This window comes from Patella vulgata, chromosome 1, assembly GCF_932274485.2.
Source record: "Patella vulgata chromosome 1, xgPatVulg1.2, whole genome shotgun sequence".
NCBI lineage: Eukaryota > Metazoa > Mollusca > Gastropoda > Patellidae > Patella > Patella vulgata.
Genome location: NC_065879.2, coordinates 17,067,349 through 17,085,105, shown reverse-complemented (window position 1 = coordinate 17,085,105; position 17,757 = coordinate 17,067,349). Strand labels below are relative to the sequence as shown.

General features: G+C 37.8%; 1 protein-coding gene and 1 long non-coding RNA gene across 2 annotated transcripts; one reads left to right on the top strand and one right to left on the bottom strand.

Moving 5' to 3' along the window:
- Positions 1 to 11,339, bottom strand: LOC126828845 (MAM and LDL-receptor class A domain-containing protein 1). Its single transcript, XM_050558892.1, has 8 exons — positions 11,168 to 11,339; positions 8,544 to 8,631; positions 7,504 to 7,653; positions 6,680 to 6,951; positions 5,779 to 5,863; positions 5,092 to 5,223; positions 3,859 to 3,943; positions 1 to 1,137 (listed from the first exon to the last, which is right to left on the bottom strand). The coding sequence occupies exons 2-8, from the start codon at positions 8,590 to 8,592 to the stop codon at positions 846 to 848; spliced, it is 1,065 nt and encodes a 354-aa protein (XP_050414849.1). The 5' UTR covers positions 8,593 to 8,631; positions 11,168 to 11,339; the 3' UTR covers positions 1 to 845.
- A 4,034-nt stretch (positions 11,340 to 15,373) lies between these two features.
- LOC126828871 (uncharacterized) lies at positions 15,374 to 17,734 on the top strand. Its single transcript, XR_007683272.1, has 3 exons — positions 15,374 to 15,446; positions 16,372 to 16,645; positions 17,175 to 17,734. It is a non-coding gene; the product is annotated as an uncharacterized LOC126828871 (long non-coding RNA).
- Positions 17,735 to 17,757: the final 23 nt, after the last annotated feature.

Below are 17,757 nucleotides of genomic sequence, written 5' to 3'. Positions count from 1 at the left end.
TTGTTCAAAACCAATTTATTTATTTTTAGGCATCTTACACATAATACATACAGTAACAACGTCTTTGCTTTGGAAGCTCTTAAATTGCATGACAAATACCAAAGTTAACCTAACTGAACTGAATAATAAACTGAGTTTATTAGAGAAAAAACTTTTTTTTTTAATAAATACATATATAACATGCGTAATAGGATATAAGAAATAAGCAGGATACAACATCACTGTATATATGAAGTCAGCGATACAACAGCGCAGTAGGCCAATCGCTTACTAAAACGGATTTTTATACGCCCACATTTTTATGTGGACGTATTATGCCATCGCCCCTGTCCGTCCGTCCGTCCGTCCGTAATTTGTTTGTGGACACTCTACAGATTACAATTTCTATCCGATTTTGACGGATATTGGCATGTATCGGACCATAACTTCATGATTTACATACTTAACGATAAAATGGATAATCGAGACTTAGATTCGACTGTCAAGTACAGTTGCTACATCTTCAAACGTTCATAACTTCGCTCAGAATAATTTGGATGAAATTTTCAATATATTCTCTTTTCATTATCTAACTCTTTATCAAAATCGTACATAATGCATCTTTAACATTTAAATTAAAATCATAATTAATATAATCATATAAACACGAGCTAGGATATTCTGAGACTAACATATAGTAGAAACTTCACGAGGTTGGATGGACCACTAGAAACGTCGTTCAGTATATACTTAGCAATGATATTTAACAGAATTTTGACCTGTTTATTTCAAGTTTAATTACTAAATGCCACTGAAACAACGGTAGACATCGTATCTGGGTAATGTGTCAACAGTCTTGTATATTACTAAAACCGGACTGAATCGTCTGGGTGATCTGAACCATTGATCGCCTGAAGGTAGGTGGTGGTACCACAGGGTGGAGGAGGTGGTAGCTGGGGTTTTACATATCCGTCTCCTTCGGGTAACGTATCGTAATCTGCATTGCCTAGATCAATTTGGTTTTCTCTCATTCGATTATCATCTATGTCATCGTAGATTTCGTCTTCTACTGGAAGGTCGTAACCTAGGTATTGTGTGTTTGACACCGGATGGCCGTATAGGCCGTAACGTGGAGGTAAAAATATTTCTGGCTTCTTCCTGTCAAAAGAATAATAACATGTACTACAGTCCCTTAAAATGAAAACAGCCCATGCCAACAAAAGAGCCAACAAAATCCCTTAACCAAACAAACAAACAAACCACAGAAAAGGTTCAAGATCTACGAGCAGGACCGTGGTGACGCTGATTTTGCACGAGACACAGAATCTAGTCATGGCACAAAATTTTTCATTGCTTTCTCTGATCTCATGACAATCAATTCTTTTTATGAACATTTCGTTTCGGACTGATATCCTTTCACGGTTTCATATAACAACTCGTCGTCTTCACATGAAATATCAGTGAGCTGCAAATCGAGTGGGCACCTGGTATCGCGTTCTACTGCAATCAGTAACGATAAACGTTGTCCTTTTTATGCGTCACTTCCTGATTCGTCAAACCTTTGTTACGAAGCAACTGCAGCAAAATCTATGTGTTGAAATTATATGTGTTTAACGAGTTCTTTAACATATTATGTAATTTTGATAGACACCAATATTGTCCTTTAGAATGGCAATAAATGAAATGAAATGAAATGGTGATTAACGTCAACTGTTCTGCTCCGACATTGTCCTTGAAAGTGCCCACATTGTCCTTTAAAGCGACAATGAGCCAGTAAGAATAATGTCCTGCCATTAATCAGTCTTTAATTATACTGACAAATATATTACTTTATAAATTCAAACAATTAAGATTCTTTATTTTCAAATAACACCCATTGGTTATCCTTCAAAAACGCCGTTAAATGTTAACACGCAAAATTTTGTTTGCTAACTAATTTAAGAAATACAGAAAGCTGAAAATAACCATAATATGTTTTACACTATGCAAATATTGGACTTGGTTTGGGTTATATGAAGCACTAACAATATTGATTTGGGTTATATGTAGTGATAACAATATTGAGCATGATTTGGGTTCTATGAAGTGATAACAATATTGAACATGATTTGGGTTCTATGGAGTGATAACAATATTGAACATGATTTGGGTTATATGAAGTGATAACAATATTGAACATGATTTGGGTTATATAAAGTGATAACAATATTGAACATGATTTGGGTTATATAAAGTGATAACAATATTGAACATGATTTGGGTTATATGAAGTGATAACAAGTTTATCAACACAAGCATTTGGGATTGACTTTTCAGAAAAACTGCAAATGGGACAAACACGTTAACAATATTTTGACTAAAACGAGTAAAATGATTAATTGTCTTACGTCTTTAAAACACCGCCTCAATAGAAATACCTTGAAAACTATATATACCTCTTTTACTCTTCCACATTTTGACTATTGTGACGTCATATGGGATGGGTGCACAGACGAACTAAAAAATAAATTAGAACACTTACAACTAGATGCACTCAGGACTATATGCGGGGCTGTGAAGGGTACCAGACATAGGTTATTATATGAAGAAACAGGATTTATCACTCTGCAAGAGAGGCGAAGGCGTCACAAACTCATCATAATGTACAAAATTATTAATCAGCTAACCCCTCCATACCTCCACAATTTAATCCAGTTTTCCAAAACTCCTTATACTCTTCGTAATAGCAATAATTTAACTGATTACTTTCGTCGAACAACTTTATTCTCTAAATCCTTTATACCTTCCACCATAAAAGAATGGAATAACCTTGATATAAATATTAAAAATGAGACCTCTATAAGTAAATTTAAAACTAAAATAACTGATAAAGATAAAAATATACCACCGTGTTTTAACTTTGGCAAACGTAAAAATCAAATATTACATAGTCGACTTCGTCTCTCTTGCAGTGACCTAAATGGGCATAAATTCTAAAGACATATTTCGGACAGCCCCGAGTGTGATTGCGGTCATTCCTTCGAAGATACCGATCATTTTCTTTTACATTGCTCCTTACACTCAGATGCACGCAAAATATCTATAAATCTTTTACCACCGAATTTTTATTAATACACATAATCTGTTATACGGTGTAAGCAGCAATCATATTTCGTTAGCAATCTTTGAAAAGGTCCACATGTTTTTTGAGAGCAGCAGAAGGTTTTAAGATCAGTGTAACATCTATATCGATTAAAATGCGAACATGAACAACTGCGTAGCCAATGTGTAAATATGTATATATAAAATGTTGATGATTAAGTATTCATTTTATTGTTTTGTTGTTTACTCACTTATTCCTTTTACATATCTATATTAATTCTTGTATTTAGGCTATGCCTGTTCCTCAACCCCTTTCAATTTCTGAATAAAATATTGTTTAAAAAAAACCAAACAATATTGAGCATTGAACATGATTTGGGTTATATGAAGTGATAACAATATTGGGCATGAATTGGGTTATATGAAGTGATAACAATATTGAACATGATGTGTCATTTATATGAAGTGATAACAATATTGAACATGAATTGGGTTATATAAAGTGATAACAATATTGAGCATGATTTGGGTTATATAAAGTGATAACAATATTGAACATGAATTGGGTTATATGAAGTGATAACAATATTGAGCATGATTTTGGTTCTATAAAGTGATAACAATATTGAGCATGAATTGGGTTATATGAAGTGATAACAATATTGAACATGATTTGGGTTATGTGAAGTGATAACAATATTGAACATGATGTGTCATTTATATGAAGTGATAACAATATTGAACATGATTTAGGTGATAACAATAGTATTACTTTGAAAATAATAAAAGTGTATTTACTTGTTCTTGTAACAGATGAAGGCTACTACACCTATTAGTATTAATACTGCTATGGGTATAGTAGTAGCATATATCAAAATATTATCTGAAATAACCAAAGATTTTTAATAATTTTACAGTAAACAAACTTAGTCTCTGAAGGAAGGTTGGATGACCGAATGGTTAACGCATGTGCGTGGTACCAGACGGTCTGTAATTGAGTCAAGTGGTGGGGTTTCGATTTCCCTGCTTGTACGTGACAAGGAGTACTTCGCCTGTCCAACCCTGTGGGTTATCTCCAGGTCCTCCGGTTTCTGCCCACTGCTAAAAAGCACTACGCGCAATCGAATTATTGATATACAATTGAACCATCTGTAAGTCCCGAAATCAATCTCTAATTAAATTCCAATAAATTATTAAACTACCAATTTATTTCTTTTTGTGATTTATTTTCCCGATTGTATCTTTATATGACTGCCAACAGAGATAATTAGGGCGTATGCTACAATCTATAATATGACTTATACCAGTATTAAGGAACCGCGATGGCTCAGTGAGAAAGACGCTGTCCGCTAGTCTGGAGGGGTTGAGTTCGCTCCCGGTGCCGTCCGAGAAAGTTCCGTGATTTTCCAGCGCGGTTTCCCCTTGTCAGTGGTGCAGGACGAACAGCCTGAGAAGGAAAGCTGTCTAGTCAATCGGATAGAACGACAAAACGAGGTCTCGTGTATACATTGGCGTGCACGTAAAAGATCCCTTGGTAGTTGGAATTTGACATAAGAGTAGGTCCGGCTAATTTTTTCTAAGAGCATACTGTATGGCGTATACCCGTCTTCGTTAGCACTGTGGGTGCCGAAAAGTAAAAAGTTAAAGCCCGATTCATTTCCAATACCAGTATCAGTGTAGAGACGAATGGTTTAAGGCGTACGCTTAGATCATAAGGTCTGTCATTGAGCCATGTTTGTGGCGTGGTTTCAATTTCTAACTTGACCAGGAGTACAATTGTCTGTCCAATTTTTCGTGTGTTTTCCCCGGATCTTTCGGTTTCCTCCCACTGCTTAAGACCCCTACGTACACGCGAATTATTGAAATGAAATTGAACCATATGTCAGTCTCGAAATAACCTAGTCTCTCTCTCTCTCTCTCTCTCTCTCTCTCACTCTCCATTAACCGTATGGTGCAGAACATCAGTAGGACGTTAAACTCCATTTCATTTCATTTTGATATATTGGATAGTTAAATGATTTAATAGAGTACCTGAAACCAGATTAGAGGTATCTTTTGTCGTCTCGGAGTTGTCTGGTTGTGTTGTAGGAGTGGTCGTCGGGACGTTTCTTGTATTACTTGGTAATGTCGTAGCACTGCCTGGTGATGTAGTGCCGCAAGGTGCTTGAAAGGATAAACAGCATTGAAACAATCAACAAATAACATAGCACAATAATCGAACGCCATTACAGTTTGAAAAGATTCAAATGGTAGATGGACAATGATTAACAAAATTAAAATTGACGAAAATGTTAAATATCAGATAATTAAAAGGTAAAATAAAATCTTTAACGTCCTACTATTCTGCCCTGATTGTAATAGTGAAGACGGACATATACGAACTCCATCTATCGTGGGATCTTTTATGTACACGCCAATTGGTACGCGGGACCTCTGTTCTCCGTACCATCCGAACGACTATTCGTTGTTTCATGCCATGCCCTATGTCCCGCGCCACTAACAAGGGGGAAGATGCCGACAAATCACGATGACCCTTCTTGCCCAACATTGGGATCGAACACTGGATCTCCTAGTTAACGAGCCAATGTCTAACCCAATGAGCCACAGAGACTCTCAACGGATAAAAAAAACAGGGTTTAACGCCGGTGCAGAAAGCAGGACGTTATTTCATTTTATGACAAATGTCGAAGCTGAACAGATCAATAATTTAATACTTACAGTTACATTTGCCTTGGATTATCTCCAGATCATCTATAGCTATATCTCCTAATATATTCTCACCAGTTACTGCTTCAATATAGATCTAGCAAATAAAGTTATTTAAATACATCAATCATGAAGTGAAATGGGGTTTAACATCCTACCTTTCTGCACCTACCGGGGATAATGAAGACAGTCACACTGTGTGCTAGATGGGATATTTTGGCCGAACAGCGGCGTTTCGGTCTATTTTGCACCAAATTCAAACTGACAATCGTTCGTGTAAATGTATGAAAACGTATATACACCGGACACGGTTCTTTGCCAGGTTATCCCTCATGCACCACTGAGGAAAGAGAAGCCACGTAATCGAACCTGGAATGTTCTAGTTGATTGGTCAGCGTTTTACTCACTGAGAAACCGTGGCTTTCGGTATCCGAGGCACGGATGCCCTTTTATCTCAAAACCGAACTTTTTAATCAAATATACAACTGACGGAATACGGTTCTAGCTGAGTACGAAAAATGTTCTCTGTTTTTTATTTACGTCTTTTTTATGGATTAATGTGTTGTGATTGTTGTAATTTTATATTAGTTGTACTTATGTAAAGCGCCCAAGAGCAGCTCGCCGAGTTGAATTGTCGGTGCTATATAAATAAATATATTATTATTATTAATGCCAACATTGAAACCATAGATGATAGAACAGGGGGAGGACGACAATAATGAGGTTGATGCTATAGACAATACTATAATGATAGACGCTTTATGACAATGCTAACGATTGATTACGACGACGACGGCCGGCGACGACGATGGTGGTGCTTTACTGGTGGCTGTGATCATTGGTGATTGCGATGAAGTACACATTCTTAATGAAACAAAATAAAAAGGCTTTAAAAACCTGCTTTTCAACGTACCTGTGTATTTACTGTCGTCTGAACATCAAAACTACCACAATGCCATGCATTATTTTGATCTCCAGTTTTAAAAAACATCTGCTGCTTTTTACTGTCATTCAAAATACCCACTGATAGTCTATTTATAGCTTCACCGTACATATGATAATAAAACCGAAAACAGATATCAGAATTAACTGAGAGAGTCTCACTGACTAGTACAGCTGTTATGTTGGGTATAACTATGTTGTTTCCATCTGTATAATCTCGTACATTTAAATAAGCAAAATAATCTAAAACGAAAGTAAACAATATGCAAATAAGTACGAAGAATGGTTGGTCCAATAGGCACAGTAGGACATTGCGCTAGGGATCACGGGTGCCTGGGGGCCCACTGGAATCAATTTGTGAACGCGTATAACATTGTTTCAAGTGTACACCTAAAAACATTGGGGGCACACTGGCGAGTTTGATCAGTAGGTAAAAGCGGCCTTGAGAAGGTTTTACATGTAGAGATGTCAGAATATATACTGTCCGGAGACAGTTGTACCTGAACTCTGATTAAAGATGCGAGGAGGCAATAACGTGCTGCCGCTTTAAAAATAGCTCATATAGCTTACAACTGGGACAGTTATTAGCACTTCCTGGGCAACAACTACCTACCCCGCTCCATGCTAATGTGGCTATGGCTTGGCTATGAATTAGGCGCTGCCTGGACCACAATTACCCACTCCGCTTCATGTTAGTATGACCACTTCAATTCGTCTCAGACTAGAGCACCATAATGTCCATCAAGATACATTTGCCTCACATAGACTTTAAATTTAAATATTTCTAAAACTTACTGGTTGTATTTGTTGTGTGACCTCGATCAGGGCCTGTCCCCTGTGTTTCAGTAGCAATATTTAATCTCTTCCAGATGGCGCGGGCCTCTGGTTCATTTGTCCAATCGCAGAAATCGCTTTCAAAGTCACAGTCTTGACTAGAAACCAGCCCTATAAAACAGGAAGGGACATTGTCACTTTGGAATTAAAAGAAAATGAATGGATGTGATTTTGAAACATGTCATATTGAAAATGACCGTTAGTCCAGGACTACATAGAAAATCCGAGGACTACTGACAACTTTATTTTAAAATTTATTTATTTTATTAAGATCCTTGCGAATCACTAAATTGTATTATGGAATTGAAACGTAAATGAAATGGGGTTTAACTTCCCATTTTTCTGAATCAACCGATCTAACGGAGATTGGTATACGGGATATACCTACTCGTCATCAAGGGTTATTGTACGTACGTTCCCGCCAACGTGTACACGTGCCATTGGTTTGTCGTCCGATCTACACAGCTGACCAGGCAAAACCAGGCTGGACAATTCCGAGGAGGTCGTTTGGCTTTCCGAAACATGAAGCCGTCGTGTCTCAGATATGCCATGGAATGCTCGAGATTTTGCATACACAATTTCCAATGTAACTGTTTAACTGATTTCACTGATTTTAGTATTTGTTCCTAAACACAATCATTGATATCTGCACACTCAGTACAGGGAATATGATTGGTGGACGTTTTCTATCATTCAGGGTGGCTGAGTGGTCTAACGCGTGCACTTTAAATCGTAAGGTCTGCAATTGAGTCAAATGACGTGGTTTTGATCCCACACTTGTACGCGACAGGTGCTAATTCGTGGGTTTTCTTGGCGTTTAAATTCCACTCAACATAAACTAGGTCGTTCGGGACTAACATAATTATGTTTCAATAATTCGCTTGCACGTAGGGGTGGTGGATCGAGAGAAAACGATCGAAGTTTTACATGTCACGAACAAGCTCGCAATCGAAACCGCGTCACTTGAACCAAAGAAAAATCTTATGACTAGCACAACATACCAGCAAGAAGGGTTATCCACAAAGATGTATACAGTCTTTCTCCTACCATTTCTATTGTTGTATCATCAGTTAATACTCAATACAATATCTGAAACATGATAAAACAAGAGATTTAGATGAACAATGGAAATCTTGATGGGGTTAAATTCACTTTAAATTGGAGTTTGTGTTGTGAGACTGGTACTTGTCTTCCTTGAAGGGGTGTAGGACGTAGACGGCTGATTCCATGCCATGTATTTAAACACAAAAGAGCGACGTATTCCGAGACTTGCTGTGGAAATATAGAAATGGTCTGATTCCGAGACTTGAGGTTGTAAATATAATAGAAGAGGTCTGTATCCAGAAATGTAAGAAGTAGGCTGATTCCATGTCAAAGGGACGTATTATCGCTGCATTTGGATGTAAAACAAAATAGACTGATGCCATTTCATGCATAAAAAGGGTCGTATGCTGCACTCGGGTGTAAGAAGTGGGCTTATTCCGAGACATGGTGTGAAACTATAAACTGTAGGGATGTAGGGTGCAACTGAATAGAAGTACTTAAATAAAAGACACGTGGACTGCCTTTAGAACCTAAGCTTAGTAGATGACAACGCGGGCCAGTCTGTGTACGCATGTCAACTGCTCAGCGGCACTACCCTAGACTATAATGTACTCAGGAGCTACGCCTTTGGGTGGATGTTTGGAATGGTTTATTAAACCCTGTATCTCAAAAGGCACACATGGAATCGGTAAACCATCTTAATCGCTTCTTTATCCGACCTAATGTTAGATTCTCACTACCACCGTTCGCGCTACGGTTGACATCGTGCTTTTAATCGTGGAGTAATCGTAGTGATCCTGTCAGGTCTTATCATATATCCTATCGTAACGCATCACACGACAGTGCGAACCTGACATAAGGTAGGGTCCCACTAGCAGGATTCGCGCCACGATTGTCGTCGTGGTTTTAACTGTGGAGTAATCGTGGTGATCCTATCGGGTCTTAAAGGAGCTAAATCGCTAATATTTGAGACCTAGAAATTGACACGAATCGGACGCAACGCCTATAATAATGTAATATGAATATATATAAACGTCTGGGTATTCCAGCCTACACCGATAGTATTTATTGCGCAAGCTCTCGAGATAAGAATATGGCGTCACTGTTTGACATGACTTGTGAAATATGTCTAGTCTCGTTTTTCGAGTCCGTTGTTACAAATGACACTGAAACGCATTATGGTACACGATTCGTGTATCAATGGTAAAATGTTTATTTGATGTTAAATATTGGATATCAGAATCCTACCCTTTCCCGGCAAGATCACATCAATGTTGATTCAAATTGACAAATAATTCGTGTTTTCAGTGTCGAAGACTTTGGATGATACTGAGTTAGAGATTTGGCTACTTTAACATATATTGAGGTCAGTCGTAGTCATCGCATTGGTTGAATCAAAACGTATCCGAACGTATTTACACGTACCAGATCGTGGACTCAATTGGGACAATTCTATCGTAACGCATCGCACTATATTGGGAACCTGGCATCAGGAAACATTAGTCGGTCATGTCTCGCTAGGTGGAAAAGAACGTTAAGATCGAAAAAAACAACAATATTTAATTTCCGGTAATGTAATTGGCCAACCAGGGATGGGATCAAACGTCCTACTTCTCTGCACCGTTTGAGCTAATGGGGGAAATTTTGCCTAGTCTTATTTCGAATTCCAACTGTCAAGAACTCTTTTACGTGCACGCCAATGCCTACCTCGGGTTCTCGTCCCATCCAAACGACTAGACACTATCGATGTCAAGCCATCTATCCTGCCCGATTGACAAGGGAAAACCACCCGGAAAATCCCGAGGAACTTTCTTAACCAACACCAGGAGCGAACCCGAGACCTCCCGGCTAGCGAACCAGTGTCTTTCGCGCTGAGCCACCACATCTCCATACACACAATATCGTACATAATAAATTATAAGGATTCGGAAACACGTTTTAAAGCTTATATTTATTGGTTTCCTAGTGATAAACAACGTACAAATTACCGATTTTTGGGTGGTGTTGGGAATTTAGCCCCAAGTGAGATAGATTCCATAGAACAATAAACAGATAAGCTGTAATGAAACAGTTCTGTATATACATATGTACAGGGAACTGGACGCAATCAAAGAACCAAGTCAACCCGTCACATCATCTAATCTCGACAGTTCCATCCTTACATATATATAAGGAACTGAACCAAACCCGGGAACCAAGATAACCGTGACACGTAAACGGTTTATCGTTCCATCCCTAAATATGCGCAAAGAACTAAGTCAAACTCGAGAACCAAGCCAAACCGTGACACTGCGATCCAGCGACCCTTTTATCTCACTCTCAATGTTGTTTGTAGGGTTTAAAGTCCACTTCCACTGACGGTGATATCGAAGACAATTCTTTTTTTATTTTTAAAAAATGCGCTTGCGTAGGTGTCTTTCCTGTTAGAGGAAACCCGGAGTAAACCCACCTACGCTCACACCAGGGATCGAAACCAGCTAGAGATCGAAAAACGTCACTTTAGACCACTAGGCCATACCATACCCCAACTCACAAGGCCTGTCCCGTATGTTATATAACACATATATTCAGTGTGACTTACCTATTCCGTTATATAGCGTGACATACCCTAATGATCTAAACCTTCTACAAACAACAGCACGTTAAATCACAGAATCGCTATTTAAACAGATTTAAAGTTTCCAGCACCTTGGTCACTTTCTTAAAAAAAAATTATTTGTTATAATCTACAATCTATCAGTCTACCAATGGACGCTAATCGATCTACTTCCTGATTGAAAAATATGACGTATATTTCTTTTGTTAATTTGAATGACTTATTATAACGCCCCGTAACGTACCTTTATATGAATAGCCGGTGTCATTGTCGGCGATATTAGTTCGGTGGAAGCGAACGTTATATAAAGCTATTCCACACAATAGATCGTGTCATATTTACGATATAAGCAGTAAGGCGAACAGTGAGTGAATTTTGTTGAAGGCAAACGAGCTTTATTGTGTCACTTTGTAAACAGTTCAATATTACAAAGTAGTACTTTTTGACAATAAGAATAGGCTGTAGTCCCGCTGTTCGGACAACACTTCTCTCATAGCACACTGTCTGCCGGACTTCATTAGCCGAGTCGGTTCAGAAATTAAAGACGTTGAACTCCATTTCATTCATCGTTAAGTCACTTAAATGCCTCGATCGATGTTTGATTTCGATTAATAACACCATTTTAAAAAATGTATCATTTGAAATTTCAGGTAGGTATAGAAAGCATAAATTAGTTGTTTTTAGTGGGGGTGGGTGGCCGAATGGTTAGTGCGTGCGTGTTGCAACACAAGGTCTGTCATTGAGTCAACTGACGTGGTTTTGATTCCTCGGTTGTAAGTGACAAGGAGTAGAGTCGCCTGTCCCACCTCGTTAGTCCCACTGCCAAAAACCCCTACGCGCAATCGAATTATTGAAATAAATAGAACCATATGTTAGTCCCAAAATTACCAGTTTGTGTCGAGTGAAGGTTATCACCTCCTCTCTCTCTCTCTCTCTCTCTCTCTTTAGCTTCATCTTTCCACGTACTCATTGATCCACATAGTCGCGTCACAAACAAAAGACTCGAACATTAAATACTGTATGTGCTATTATTAATGGTAATTTTCATAAACACATAGATTTCCATAAAACAACCATTTCCGGTTTCGAACAGTTGATCCCCCTTGCCAGATTCTGATTTTTGTTATGGTTTTATGCGATGGCTTTTATAGTCATTACATATGGATCACATTTTCTGCGTCCAATTGATTATATATGTTTTAAAAATATATGTTTTTATATTATTCTTATTTTTTTTATTTAAACATGCATTATGCAAGAGCAAAATCTGCTTATTACAAGTCTTTCTTTAGGCCTGAAATGTTATCTAAATTATCAATTAGACATTAATTAACTTATCCAGACCATAATAAACTCTCGATGTCAAGGCTAGCCTTCGATGTTGGCTGGATTAGATTCCTATATGCTGCTAACGGCCATTGATAATTAAATCAGAAAAAGTGGATAATCGAGACTATGCTGTTTATATTAATGATTTTAGTAATGGTGACCGAGACTATGCAAAAATTTCACCCGCTTCTTTCTCGGCTCATAGTGGATCAATTTGACTGAACTTTTCAGCAAATTACCTTTACACTATCTAGTTTGTATCTATTATAGCGAGAACTGCCATCTCTTTATCTTATCTCCCATAATGTATCTTTAAAGATACATTATGGGAGATTCAATAACGAGTTGGCAGTTCTCACTATAATAGTTAAAAAACTAGATAATATAAAGGCAATTTGCTGAAAATTTCATTCAAATTGATCCACTAAGAACCGAGGACATAGCGATTGAAATTTCCGCGTAGCTTCGATCATCATTACTAAAGTCAGTACAATAAACAGCATAGTCTCGATTATCCAGTTAATCGTTAAATAGTGAAGTAAATCGGCTCATAATCCACTAAAGATCGCAGGATAGTATGGAAGGGGATCGACGCCACATTAAAAGACATGTAAACACGAGTAGAAGTTACTATGTCAGCATATGAAAGTGTTGTTTTGATGATTTTTCCATGATTGATTTTACAAAATAGAAAAGTATTGTCCACTAACGAAAAAACACATGTACAAATGCGCCTTGTAACGTTTGTATTTTCTACATCTGATCTTTCAACTGTTGTAATTTCTACTAGTGCATAATCAACATCGGTAAATTCGACATCGGTATTTTCTTCCAATGTAATTTCTTCACATGTCACATCCATCAAGGCGTGGTTCCGAATGCACGTCTTGTACCGCCCCTTTTAAAATATCGCTATCTCAATAATAAAGTCTCCCGGGAAAGGGCGATAACTGGCATAGAAAGTAGAGACTTTTGTAGAATATCTTTATAACAATTAACATGACCGATAACCTTTTGTTTTTCGAGTTACACAGTCGGATTTTGAAGTTAGCAAACTGTTTGAACAAACCTAGCGAATGTATTTCGTCTGTATTAAATGAATGTCGGAATGTATGGAAGGGGATCGACGCCACATTAAAAGGGCGATAACTGGCATAGAAAGTAGGGATTTTGTAGAATATCTTTATAACAATTAACATGACCGATAACCTTTTGTTTTTCGAGTTACACAGTCGGATTTTGAAGTTAGCAAACTGTTTAAACAAACCTAGCGAATGTTTTTCGTCTGTATTAAATGAATGTCGGAATGAACTGGAGCTTGTTGCTGGTGTTATATCGGAAATCAGTGTAGAGTGTGAAGCCGAAGAGATGCAGGTTTATTTGTCGCACTTACGTCGAGCTTTCGATTTACTGGAGCTATCTGTTAGTGTACGTAAGACCCAGTTATTTAGTGAACCGAGAAAAATCTATATTTCTTCTGGAAGTGTTGGGCCATCTTCAGTGTTCATTCCGGAAGAGCAGTTGTGCTATTTTGCTGACAGAAACTTTAAACTGATAGAGATTGCGAACTTTTATAATGTCTCGAAGAGAACAATTTGCAGAAGACTAAATGAATATGGTATTTCTCTTTTAAAGAAGTACAGTACTTTAGATGATGTACAGCTGGACAATCTAGTGACAAATATATTATCACGCTTGCCAAATATTGGTTATAGAAGTGTCCAGGGTCATCTAATTAGTGAGGGATACACTTTTCAAGAGGAAAGAGTAAGAAATTCTATGAGGAGGGTTGATTTGGAAGGAGTCCTGTACAGACGACTAACCTTGTTGCCGGTAAGAAGGCGAAGATACTGTGTCAAAGCTCCAAATTCCTTGTGGCATATAGATGGCTATCACAAGCTTATAAGGTACTGTACCATTATGTACTTGATTGTCTTTCTTTTAATACAAGCCACTGTAAGTGTAATATATATTGCTCCAGTGTACAGTAGAAGAGGATAGAGCCCCAAGATCACTGCATTACAACAATACTGAAGAGGGGGTGTAAGAGTGTGTGTGGGCAGTGCCGTATTTACCCAGGGGCCACTTAAAAGAATTGGATCTAGGGGGCCCCCAAGAAATTTTTTGAAGAACATGAATTTCAAATCAAATGCGTGTTTTAAATGCAGAACATGCTAAGTTAAATAAGGGCCCTTCATCAACTTTTAGCCCAGGCCCGCCATAGTTTTCAATGCAGCCCTCTGAGTGTATCCAATATATTTCCAGCTATTTGTTATTCAACCAACCAGCATTCAAGTAGGGACCATTTAGAGCTAAACCTCTCACTTGTTTGTTTCTACATCTCTGTATTATTGTCTTATAGTCAAATATCTTGGTCAGCACACAATATTGATGGAATGATTTCATTTACATGATATCTATAGATAGACCCTTATTGGCGTATATAATTAGAAAGAATAGTGTTAGCTAGATCATCATCACCTGTTTTACCAAAAAGTATATCAGATACCCTATCTTAATATTGTAATTTAAATATAGCTTTGAAATTTTACACATTTCATGCCAAATAACTTTGTATGCACAATCATAAAAGATATGTTCTATATCTTCAGTTACTTCATTAAGCCAAACTGCAGATGTTACTGTTCATAGTTTTCTACCAAGGTTTGATAATTTAACATTTCAGCTGGCGATTTGTAATCCATGGTGGTACAGATGGGTTTTCAAGGCTACTAACAGTTTTGAATGTTAGTGACAATAATAGGTCTGCAACTGTTCTAGAATGTTTTGAAGAAGCTGTTGCTGAATACGGTTTGCCAGAACGTGTTAGATCGGATAAGGGTGGCGAGAACATAGGGTTAGCAGATTTTATGGTCAGACACCGGGGAGCTGGTCGTGGTAGTCATATCACAGGTCAAGGTGTGCATAATCAAAGGTATGATCTTCAGGGTTTTTTTTCTGGGAGCCGTGGTGGCTCAGTGAGTACGGTGCCTGCTGACCATGAGGCCTCGGGTTCAATCCAAGGCGTGAAAGATCCTCAGGATTTACCATCTGGCTTCCCTTTGTCAGTGGTGGGGTGGGTCTCAAATCCATACCGCCAACCGGCCCCTACCGCCCCAACCGGTGTTGTTAAATTTAAGGAAATGTGTCAAACACGAAGGGGTTCCCTGTGGCAAACATATCCGTGTGTCTTGGTTATATTTAAAGAAGATTGCGAACGGCGTGAGCCGTGAGCGGAGGATCGGTGTTATACCGGTTGGGCGGGTTGGCGGTATGGATTTGAGACCCACCCTCAGTGGTGTATTCAAGAGAGCAATTGACATGTGCTTCAATGTTTAATGGAAAAGCAATCAAATGTGCAATACTTTCTGTGCTGGATGGCCTTGTGGTCTAGGGTGTCGAGATCTAGATGGTCGGTCACCTCGGGATTGCAGAGTGGGTATGATTCTGGTTGTGGGTGTTTGTGGTTTGGAGATCTAGGGCCATTAAGTTTCCGTAAAAAGCAAAGATCCCTGCGCATGAGTTGAATTCAATTAAATAAAGGTACCATGGGTTCGAAATGAAATGAAATAGGGTTCAATGTCTTACTTTTCGAGACCTTTTTGGGCTAACGAAGACGGGCATATGCCATGAAGGAAATTTTGCCTGGACAGCTGGCAATAACTCGCCTACTCTTCTTAGATTTTCAACTGTCAGGGAGATTTAAACAAAATGATGTATTTAGAATTATCGCTGTGGATAACTATAGAAGAATAACATGAGAACTACATGTCCTTCCCCCTAATTCTTTTACAAGCCCTCTTTTTACATAAATTACAAGTATGCATTAAAATTATTTAACATCACCATTTTTGTTTCAGAATCGAAAGATTTTGGCGTGATTTATGGTCTGGATGTGTGTGTTACTTTTATAACATATTCTGCTATTTAGAAGGACAAAATATGTTAGATGTTTCAAGCGAATCAGACATGTATTCACTTCATTACATATATCTACCAAGAATTCAAAAGCATCTAGATGATTTTAGAGCAGCAAATATAAGAAGACCACGTAGAACTGAAAATAATAAAAGTCCACTTAAGTTATGGATAGGGGGTCAAATGATAGATACAAGAGAAAATCTTATTTCAGAGGTAAATAACTTAAACTCAATCTTTCTGATTGTGAAGTACACACCAGAATTTCATGAATGTCCGAAATTGATTAGCCTCAGGCCTGAAATCTGAATTATATCATAGAATCGAGACAACCCATGGGGCAAGTTTGACTAAATGTTCAGAGCTGTTAATGCACACTTTCTGCTCTGTTTCATTGAACATAACAGTATTTATGCATCTATTTCCACATAGGCGTTGCTCTTTATACTTCATAGAGTTACATTGCAAATATCTAGGTTCTCTTAAAGGTACAAGTCATAATTATCTATATCATTCAGCTTGCAAACCTATTACAATCGATGATGGACTGGGACATATTCAAATGCCAAAAGACTTTTCACTTTTCAAATCGATCCATATTATGAGTATCTACACAACTTGACACAGTTCTTTGTTAGGTTATTTGCATATGCACTCCAAAAAAAACTATTTGTGTATGCCGACATTCTCTTAAATACAGTTTTAAAGACCACATTTTAATAAATATTGTTCTCTATATCTCTAGGAGGACATTTCACTCTATGGATCAAGTCAGGAAGGTTTATGGACAGAGGAAGCCACAGACAATGTTGTACAAGTTCCAGATATGTCTTCATTATCGCCACAAAAGTTTGCTGACTTAAAGAACTTAGTGCAACCAATGGCAATATCAGAAAATCAAGGGATGGATTTATTTCTGATGACTAAGGAATTCGTAATTAACAACATGTAAACTTTGAAACAGTCAGTTCTATGGATATACTACTTCTGCGTTTATTTACATAGTAGTAGTAAAATGTGTTTAACGTTGTGGTATCGCAGGCAATTGTCCCTGCTGGAACTGACTCGGTTCCATAAGGTAGTGCACGACTGAACCATCTACTCAAGTTAATCGTGCATAATGACAGTCCATAACAGGGGCAAGGGAAACCATTGGAGGGGTACATATCTTTCATAGCCAGGGAGGATGAAATGAACTGGGATTTAACATCCTACTTGTTCTGTGCTAATGAAACAGACATGTGCCATGCAGTGTTCTTCTTTGCATCTCTATAACACTATTATTCATACCAAGAAGATATACAATCATGTTTATTAAGGAATGTTTT